The sequence below is a fragment of the Peromyscus maniculatus genome, chromosome 6 (assembly GCF_049852395.1).
Source record: "Peromyscus maniculatus bairdii isolate BWxNUB_F1_BW_parent chromosome 6, HU_Pman_BW_mat_3.1, whole genome shotgun sequence".
Lineage (NCBI taxonomy): Eukaryota > Metazoa > Chordata > Mammalia > Rodentia > Cricetidae > Peromyscus > Peromyscus maniculatus.
Genome location: NC_134857.1, coordinates 44439086 through 44449993, shown reverse-complemented (window position 1 = coordinate 44449993; position 10908 = coordinate 44439086). Strand labels below are relative to the sequence as shown.

At 40.8% G+C, this 10908-nt stretch overlaps 1 protein-coding gene across 3 annotated transcripts in view; it reads right to left on the bottom strand.

The window, feature by feature from the left end:
* Nucleotides 1–5182: 5182 nt before the first annotated feature.
* LOC143273854 (uncharacterized) overlaps nucleotides 5183–10908 on the bottom strand; it is a 91076-nt gene continuing 85350 nt past the window's right edge. For all 3 annotated transcript variants that reach the window (XR_013052077.1, XR_013052078.1, XM_076574181.1), the window contains one exon: nucleotides 5183–7599. Coding sequence is in view for 1 of the 3 variants with exons in the window: in XM_076574181.1 (XP_076430296.1) it covers nucleotides 7494–7599 (106 nt within the window). In the remaining 2 variants the exon portion in view is untranslated. The remainder of the gene's footprint in view (nucleotides 7600–10908) is intronic.

Genomic DNA, 10908 nt, shown 5'->3' with positions numbered 1-10908 from the left:
AAGATTTGGGATCTTAGTGCAATTTTCCATCAACAGAACATAGCACACTGCTACTCTAAACACACAAGTGAGTCTGGAAAACGAAAACATTTACCTGGACACATTGACAAGATTCTTCTTCCTTCCTTCTCTTCCTCATCCCTTTTTTTTTCTGTTTCTTCTGTCAGTGAGTTGATAGTCATCTTTTCTCATGTAGTACTGTGGTAGCTTGTTATCAGTGTCCCTAGTTCTCTTTTCCAGTTTGTCTTTCTTGACACATGGGTATCTTACCTCCTGATCATTAAGTCCTGTAAGAACCTTACCTACTAGTTGAATTTCCTGATTACTGCTTCCTGTCTTGCTCCTCCAATGTCCTCTCTGGCCTTTTTCAGGGAGTTTCCCTGATGACTTGCCCTGAACCCAGGCATCTGTAGAGCTTAGCAAATTCCAATATTTCCTCTTTAATGTTGATCAATATTAAGTAGAAGAAATACGGCAGAAGAAAATTAATAATATTTTTGCAAATGTTAAAATGATCAAAATTATAATTTCATTGGATTAAATGTGATAACCAAGAGATAAGATTTTATAAAAGATGAAAGTACACCTGAAGACAAATCAATCAGTAGCAATTGCTGGAAGCCTAGTGTGGGCAGAGTTCCTTGTATGTAGTGCTTATTGGCTGAAATCAGTAGAAGAAGAGGGGATTGTTCAGTGGGAGTGTGCAGACTTCTATGGCTTAGGAAAGATATGAACAGCAACAACAAATGACAGAAAGACCCAGCTTTGGAGCCAGAATCAGTGAGCAATGTTTCTGACATTTGAAGACTATTTTTGAAGAATCCCAGAAAAATTTTAGAGAATTATTTTTGATGTCTTTTAAGATTTTCGTATAAAATCAAGGTTCTCCATCAAATCTTAAATAATATAACCTGAATATTGCCTGTTCCCATTATTTTGGATTATCTCCAGGTATAAATTTGGTTGGTAAAGCCAAAGAAGATTTTGGCACTCAAACAGAACACAATAAAAATATGCCTAAATGTAATTTATAAAATAATTAGAATAGCTTCTTACTTTTAGTTTCAGATTTTAGGAGTGTTACAATTATTTTCCATCATAACTTGTACTACTAGACTGAAAATATCCATTTAGACCTAAAACATTTTCTTAGATACATAACTTTAGCTTTTATGTCTCTCAACCTTATAAACTTTTCATCTCTTTTTGTAAGTTTCTTTTCTGAGTTTGGTAACAAAGAAAACAGTAAACTATCTAGTCTCAACCCCCATCAGAGACCCAAGAAGGATAAAATATTACCTGAGTAAACAGGAAGTGCAGAGCAAACAACTCCTAAAGCCATAGAAATGATATAGACAGCTGGCTTCCTGGATTGTCACCCAAGGTTCCTCTGCAACTTTGGGGCACCCATCTTTGTCCTATAGGCCTAGAATATGTGACATATTTTTCTGTGAAGCAAAAATTTTGAAGGACTGCTCTACCTTGTTTTGGCAAAGTTTGGCAGTCAGCTTCCTTTGTGTCCAGCTTCTCTAATTTGTACAACACACTCTCAGCAGTAGAGGCAAGGGCAGTTTCTTGCCCAGTGGCTAAATTTGCCACAATGAAAGCAAACTCCTTGTGGAGGTTCTTCAAAGTCCATCATCCTTTTTTTTTTTTTTTTTTTTTTTTTTTTTTTTTTTAAGTAGATCAATACTTTCAGGAGCAGACATATCTCACTGTCATGAAAAACCTTATGTTAGTAAAACATCTTAAATACCACATTCTATAGATCTCTGAAGTGCTTGAAGACCACCTATCTATCTAAAATATCTGTTTAATCTTGAAAATGTATCTAGTATAACTAGAAGTTTGATTTTTATAGATGACTAGCTGCTAATAAGCATTTCTTAATTATCTTAAATAGTTTGTAATAATAGCTTTTAATAACTAGGATTTTACATTATGATTTTAAATGAGTTGTATAAGTACAATACCTTACAGTATGTTGTAACAAAAATAACTTTAAATTTGTATCAATATATAAAAATCCATAGCAATTTATTTGAATATTTGAAACTAGTAGTTGCTTTCAGTTTAAAAGTAGATTCAATAATCTACCCTTTTATTGTATCATTCCTATATTTCCCTTATTTTCTTTTCAGAAAGAGATCCCTGAATCTTCTTTGCTTAGTTTTTTTTCCCCTGACCATGTAACACCTTGCAACTACCCCCTCCAAATGATGACAAACATACATAACCCACCAAATGACCAAAAACCATCAACCACATCTCTTGGGAATGTGGGTGTCATGTTCTCTAGACTGTTTCCTGTTGTCTGGGAAAGACAACATCTTTAGGGATCCCTGAAAAAATTGGAATAATGGTCAAGTCTAGGGAGAGCTAGCTCTGTCATTTGTTGTCCAGTCTCTGTGTGATAGGAAAGTTCAAGGCTTATCTGAAGTTCTGGCTGGAGTAGTCTGTGAGGCTGGACCATCTCAGCTAGCAGCTTTGAAGTTGTTCTGGATACAGATTTTTGAGGAAATTGTGACAGAGTCATTCTGAGAGGCTGGATCACCTGGGCTACTTATCCTCATTGATCATCTTTTTTTTTTCTGAAAACACACAAACTTTTAAAGGTTTTTATATATATATATATATATATATATATATATATATATATACATATATATATATATATTCTGCATTAACACAAGCGTGGAATGTGCTGTGTGCACAAATCAGCTGAAGATGATTCTCTGCTTTGTGTTTGAGAGGTAAAATGTATCTGTTCACTTTATAATTCCATTTGGACTGCAAAATCAAACTATAATATAAATTTCCATACATGCCACATGAAAGGATGACATGTCATAATAAGTCATGAGGACTATGTAGCCAACAAGATTTATCATGTCTCATCCAGTCTCAGAGCTGTTTCCATAATAGAGGGATCAGCATATATGTCAACTGTCTTGTAGTTTTTCTTGGTTTCTTTCTTCATGTCTGTAGCCACAATTTTCAAGAGATATCTTCTGGTCAATATTTGACCAGTAGGGAATGTCCTACTACAATGATGGTACTGAATGGACATTGTCTTAAACTTACTTCTAATGATTTATCATTATTCCCATAGATCAATGCATCTCTCATCCTTCATTTGAGAGGATTTTAGTTGAAGTAGATAGTGATTAGCACAGAGACACCCCCACCCCCACCCACCTGGCCAAGGTATAGGAAATGTGGAATTTCAGCACTATAGAGTACATAGACAATGCAACTCCTCTCCTAAGGCTCAGCAATCATTGTGGAAGAGGGGGCAGAAAGAGTATAAGAATCTGAGGCAATAAATGTATGCAAGAAAGCTTTATCTTTTGAATAATCAGGACAGCTGTACACGTGAATCCACAGTGGTTGAAACAGCATGCAAAAAACCTGTTCAAGGACAAGCCAGGCCAAATCCCACAAGGCAAGAGGGGTTGAGCACACAACCCCCCCCCCACACACACACTTAGCCATGGAACTATTGACAATTGCTACCTCCTGGCTGAGAGAAAGAGAGTTTTCTCTAAGAGTGTAGCTCTTGACTAGTTGACCACTCTCCAGTAAGAGAACACACATCCATGGATAGCTGGTAACACAAATTGGTCTTGAAAGATTTAAGAAAACTGTGACATAAAATTGGATGGCTAGGGAATGGAAGTGAATTGAGAGTTGTGTATGTGTGAATATGAATAAAGACATTGTATGAAACTTATAAAGAACTGACAACAGCAACAGCAGCAGCAGCAACAAAACCTCACTAAAAATCTGTGAAGCTGACTGGTGCCTGATGGCCTCTGGTTCCACATTCCTCCTTTCAAAGCAGACTTTGGTCCATTTGCATTTGTCTTTGTTCTGGCTACTCACGCCCCTCCCACCCTTGGATTTGCGCTCTGCCCGTGAACATCAGTCCATGACTGGGGTTTGGCTGGACCTTGATAACTCTTTTCTGCTCTTTTTGTGGCAGCCCTGAGTTCCTCTGGACACACCAGTTGTCATCTCAGTTCAAGTGGATCTTTTCAGAGAACGATGTGGTGACTCTGCCATATGAAAAACAAGACCATGGATATTTTTAGTTTTCTAGTGCTTTCTCATTCTTCCTTTGTTCAGCTAGACCATAAATGGGCACTTACAGCCAGTGTGATTGATCATCTGGAGACCATGACATAAATGCAGTAGGGCTAGCTTTGTGCTTTCCCAGAAAGTGCTCAAACTATTACTTGGGTCTTTATAAATATGAGCACAGTTAGTTGCCTACAGATTCTAACTCAGAGTGCTATAACAATGTGTTATAACAAGAGTGCTACAAAATGTGTTGCAGATTAACATTAAGAGACTACTTTTGGCATCTAAAGATAAGGTTATCAATGCCTTTTTCCCAACAACTTTTCTGGAATGGAGGTTTGTGTGTTAACTCATTTGCTTATCTGACAGTATGTTCTCTGACTGGTGGATCACAGCTCTGAATCTTTTGTTTGTTTGTTTGTTTTTGTTTTTCAAGACAGGGTTTCTTTGTGTAGTTTTGGTGCCTGTCCTGGATCTTGCTCTGTAGACCAGGTTGGCCTTGAACTCACGGAGATCCTCCTGGCTCTGCCTCCTGAGTGCTGGTATTAAAGGCGCATGCCACCACCGCTTGGCTCATAGCTCTAAATCTTAAGACACATGTGTAGCTCTCACCCCTCATCAATGAAGCTTCTTTTTCTAGAAGATGGATGGAGAGCACTACAGAAATCCATAACTGGTCACAATGCAGAGAACAATTGACCACAGGGTGTTCAAAATCAGTTGATATTTAAAATACAATACTTAAGCCCCAGGAAACATTATGGAAGAGGAGTCAGAAAGACTGTAAGAGCCATGTTTGCTTCCAGAAGGTGTCCTCTATTTATAACAGGGAATGCACACACATGAAATCTCAACATGGTTGCCTGAGCAAGACTGCACAATGACAATACCAGGTGACATGCACTTGTGAATGGGAGAACAGTATAATTCTCAGCTTCACCCCTAGATGAAAAACTACAAGCAATTAATGGCTGCTGAGAAGAGAATCTGTCTTCTACAGGGATGAGGCCTTTGATCAGATACATCCAATATCACATGGTCAGCCCTAAACACATATAAATATAAACAATACGAACAATACGAAATAGACTCAGTGTGTGTGTGTGTGTGTGTGTGTGTGTGTGTGTGTATAGTTTTTCAAGATAGTGTTTCTCCATGTCATCCTGGCTGTCCTGGAACTTGCTCCGTAGTACAGGCTGGCCTCAAACTCAGAGATCTGCCTGCTTCTGCCTCTTTAGTGCTAGGATTAAAGGTATGTGCCACCACTGCCTGGCTGTATTTAGACATTAATATATGTATATATGTAAAATAATACTTAAGGAAGAAGAGGTCATAAAAAATATTAATTGGCTCTTTTTTACCATGTTACCCTCACTTACTCTAGAATTCCAGTTTGTGAGCCTGTCTCACATAGAAATCTCCTGTGTTTCTTCCTACCTTCCCTTCTTTCAGTGTATGATGTTTCTGCAGAATCATCCCCATTCAAAGAAAATCTTTCACTGATGGATCAAGACTTTGATAAAATACAGGCTATCATTAAGAAGTTTGATGAGATGCTATTGCTTTAGCTGTCTGCTATAGGGAATGTGTGTTTAGAGGCTGCAACAGTGACAATGGCCTGCCATTGGCTAATGGGAGAGGAAACTCAGGGCAGGAAAACCAGGCTGGATACTATTGGCCTGTCTGCCCGGTTTGCCCACAATGACTGCTTCCTCCATCTCTGCTACCATGTGGAGGTGAAGATTCAGTACCTGTTTTCAAAGTTCCTAGCTACTGCTCCCACGCTTCTATTTTTGCTATATTAATTCTTCCCTCTAGAGCCATTTGTTTATGAGAATGAGTCTATATTTTCAAATTTTGCGCTTTTGTGATTTTTGAGGTAGAGCTAAGGGGTGGAAAAGTGGTCTTCCAGGTGAAATTATATACCACCCTGACCTGAAGTCCTTATTATTTAGAATGATAAATCTGCATTAAGTATGTAATGGGTTAGCATGAACACAGGCCTGAGATGTTAGTTCAGTTGAGGGAGATAAAAACAAAACAAAACATACAAAGCATGCTCTGTGGTAGGAATAATGAAGAGATCCTTAATGGATTTCGATTTCACACTGGAGCTGGAACAGTGGCTCTCAGCAGGGCTATAGTGCCCCCCAAAGGGCGTTTTTGAAATTGGCCGTAGTTATTTTGGTTATTGTAGAAGGGAAAACCAGTATTTAGTAGGTGGAAATGAAAAACATGGCTCATTACCTACAATGTTCAGGACCACCTCATAAAGCAGTTTGCAGAATTTCTTCTCAGATGTCCTGAACATCTTTCTGACTTCCAGACAGAAGCTTATCTGTGTCAAATAATGGTTTTGAATAATCTAAATGAGGAATACATTCCACATATTAATGGTAAGTACTTTTCACAAGGTATTATTATTATTAAATGAGTCTTCTAGGAATTTAACTACCACATTAGCTCAGTGACATTTACACATTTTTGTTCAGGACTTTACCAAGAATTATTCACTGTTTCAAAAATAGTCATTTCACAGATAGCAACAATGTTCATGGTATATAAATCATTAAACTCCAAATATTTTGTCATCTATGACCTTCATGAGCAATAAAGAAAATAGGAAATTCTTTTGAAAATACTTAGAATTTAATATTATTTGAAGAAACAACATGAACCAGAAGAACCTTATTAGCAGCTTGTTTCTTACGAGAGTTTCACTTAAGTCATTTTACATATTTTAACATAAGTGTGTTTCATAGTGATAAATGATGAATACGTTGAAGCTACTTGTCTTTATGCTCATATTATATCCAGAAGGTGGAACACAATCAGCAATGGTGCTCTGCAGTCATTTGCATAGAACTTCCTTTAAAAGAATTAGTAGCAGTAGTTTTTCAAATGGCATTTAGTATTGGTTATCCACCCTTTACTATTCTCTCCCGTCCTCCCTGTTTACTCCTCTTATTCTGGTTCCCCCTTTACCTTCCTAGAACACTACATTCTATTTCCCTTTCCTTGTGCGATCCTCCCGACTCCCAGTCCCTTACCAACTGCTTAACCTTGGTGGTTATTCAGATTGTAGCATACATATTCTCTATATGGGAAGCAAATGACAGGGGCATTTGAACATTGGTGGAATTGGAGTAAAGGAGGAAAGACAAAGCATTCTAGCATCCTTCAAGTGGGATGCCTATAATGTCCCAGGGCCTATAATGATGTTGTAACCCTGAAATGTCTCCCTAACAAAGAAACACCATTGGCGAATATTAGGGGAACTAGGCAGAGTATGATAATTAGCATCCAAGAGAGCAAAAACAGCCATGAGAATAATGGAAAGGGAAGTTGTATCAATAAGGGCATGTATCTCTCCCCAGGTGTTCTGGTTGCATGTCCTCAGTGGTCTGCAATCACTTCCTCTTTGTCTTCTCCATGATCAACAAGTCTGCCATCTTTTTGACTGGAGAGGTCATGTCAGACATTGCCGGCTGGTGTCCAGACAGGGCGAGGTTGATTCTGTGGGAAGGTACAAGCAAATGCCCTTCCAATTGTTAGCAGAGGGTCGGGGCCCTTCCAACACCTGTCAAGTGGGTCCTTCCATCGAACCAGAATGGATGGTATGTGTGGTGAGTTTCTCCAGTGATGGACAATGGGGACTTTGTCCTGCGTAGCATAAACATTCAGCATATTGAACATGACTAATACCGGATTTAATTGAATGTTTGGTATTAGGGAGCCCTGTGCTTGTTTGACTGTTTTTTAGTGTTTGGTGTGTTCTTTCAATGGACAGCTTGGCCCTGAGGTTTGTGAGGGATGCCAGTGCAGTAGACTGTTTTCCAAGCCTTGCAAAGCTTTTTAAATTGGTGTCTCTTATGGGCTGGTCCATTGTCAGTTTTGATCTGGAGAGAGGTTCCCAAAATAGTGAAAGTGGAGAGGATGTGGTTAATTAGTTTCTTTGAGTTTTCATTAGTTTGTGTCATAGCCCAAGTAAAATGGGAATAAGTATCAATAATGACAAATACAAATTTATGCCTCCCCTACCTAGAAAACAGGACCCTAAGAAAGACACAGGGATCCCCCAATGACAGAGAAATGGATGAGATCTACATGAGCAAACTGGATGAAAGGAGGGGTAATGAAGGGCAAGGATCGAGGGAAACAGAGTTTAGGGGAGTGGGAGATACCAGCTGGATCAAGAACAGAGAGGGAGAACAAGGAAAAAGAGACCATGATAAATGAAGACCCCACAGGAATAGGAAGAAGCAAAGTGCTAGAGAGGTCCCTAGAAATCCACAAAGATACCCCCACAATAGACTACTGGCAATGGTCGAGAGAAAGCCCAAACTGACCTACTCTGGTGATAGGATGGACAAACACCCTAACTGTCATGCTAGAACTCTCATCCAATGACTGATGGAAGTGGATGCAGAGATCCATGGCCAGGCCCCAGGTGGAGCACCAGGAGTCCAATTGGCGAGAAAGAGGAGGGATTGTATGATTGAGAGTTATTGAGACAATGATTGGAAAAAGCACAGGGACAAATAGCCAAACTAGTGGAAACACAGGAACTATGAACCAATACCTGAGGAGCCCCCAACTGGATCAGGCCCTCTGGATAAGTGAGACAGTTGATTAGCTTGGACTGTTTGGGAGGCACCCAGGCAGTGGGACCAGGACCTGTCCTTAGTGCATGAACTGGCTGTTTGGAACCTCGGGCCTATGCAGAGACACTTTGCTCAGCCTGGGAGGAGGGGACTGGACCTGCCTTGACCGAATCTGCCAGGTTGAGCTGAATGCCTGGGGGGAGTCTTTGCCCTGGAGGAGATGGGAATGGGGGGTGGGTTGGGGGGGGGTCGGGGGGGCAGGAGGAGGGAGCCCAGGGGAATCCATGGCTGATATGTAAAATTAAATTATAAAATAAAATAAAAAACATAAAAAAACAAATTTATGCCTCCCAAATGATTGAATGTGGGTGACATCAATCTGCCAGAGGGCATTGGCTTTAAGGCCTCTGAGATTGATGCCCAGTATACTCCTGTATAGCAGGAGTGTGGATTAGGGAAGCAGAAGAGGAGCAAGTTTTTTCTTTTCTTTTTTTAAAATTTTATTTCATTTTATTTTACAATATAATTTAGTTCTACATATCAGCATGGATTCCCTTGTTCTCTCCCCTCCCGCCCCCCTCCCCTTCCCCCCAGCCCACCCCCATTCCCACCTCCTCCAGGGCAAAGCCCCCCGCCCCCCAGGACTGAGATCAACCTGGTAGACTCAGTCCAGGCAGGTCCAGTCACCTCCTCCCAGGTCGAGAGAAAAGACCCTGCTTAAGCCTCAGGTTTCAAACAGCCAACTCATGCAATGAGCCCAGGACCCGGTCCCACTGCTGGATGCCTCCCAAAGAGATCAAGCCAATCAACTGTCTCATCCATTCAGAGGACCTGATCCAGTTGGGGGCCCCTCAGCCATTGGTTCATAGTTTATGTGTTTCCATTCGTTTGGCTATTTGTCCCTGTGCTTTATCCAACCTTGGTTTCAACAATTCTCGCTCATATAAACCCTTCTCTTTCTCGCTAATTGGACTCCCGGAGCTCCACCTGGGGCCTAGCCGTGGATTTCTGCATCCAGTTGCCTCAGTCATTGGATGGGGTTTCTAGCACGACAATTAGGGTGTTTGGCCATCCCATCACCAGAGTAGGTCAGTTCGGGCTGTCTCTTGACCATTGCCAGCAGTCTATTGTGGGGGTATCTTTGTGGATTTCTGTGGGCCTCTCTAGCACTTTGCTTCTTCCTATTCTCATGTGGTCTTCATTTACCATGGTCTCCTGTTCCTTGTTCTCCCGCTCTGTTCTTGATCCAGCAGGGATCTCCTGCTCCCCCAAGCTCTCTTTCCCTCGACCCTCGCCATTCATTACCCCCACTCATGTCCAGGCTGTTCATGTAGATCTCATCCATTTCTCTGTCATTGGGCAATCTCCGTGTCTTTCTTGGGGTCCTGTTTTCCAGGTAGCCTCCCTGGTGATGTGAGTAGCAGAGGAGCAAGTTTTGAGAATACGTTTAAGATGTTTGATGGGGGCATTGGGGAATTTAGGTTGTAGCCTTCTCAAGTTGGTATGGGTTAGCTGTGGAATTCTTTAGTAGTGAGGGGTGACATAGTGAAGGCCCTGGTTGTGGAAATCTTATTGGCTAAGGCATTACCATCAGAGAGGGATCCAGGGAGGGATGAGTGTGACCATATATGGCTGATAAAAACGGGACATGTTCTTGTTTGGAGATATTTGAAATTTTTATTAGTTGTTGGGAGAGAGGATTACCATGAAGCTTGACATAAGAGTGGGTTAGCCAAGGGAGCAGGTTAACTGCATAAATGCTGTCTGAATATAGACTTAATGGTTTTTTTGAGGTATGTTAGAACCAGGAAAATGACATACACTTCCTTGAATTGGGGGGGGGGTAATCTGGGAGGAAGAAAAGATAAAACTCAGTGTCATTGTCTCCTTGATATATTGCTTATGTGGCCCCTTGTTGGCCCCATCTGTGAAAACAGTGGTGCCGTGGGATAGGGGATGAAGAGAATAAGCAGGGAGAAGTGGTGTGGTTGCCAGCAATTTATTCTTGGGGTAGTGGTTATCTATTTGTCCTAGTAAACTGATGAGGCTGTTAGCAAAACAAGTGGTTTCTCAAGAGCCATTGGCTGTCTGGGAGGGGGAAGGGTAAAACAACCATCTGATCAGTCAGGTGCACTCTTCCTGTCCTTATAGCAGATAAAGCGTCAATCTCGGTTAATAGTCAAGGAGCTCCCCCTATTGGTGTATGGAGCAATTCTAGCTC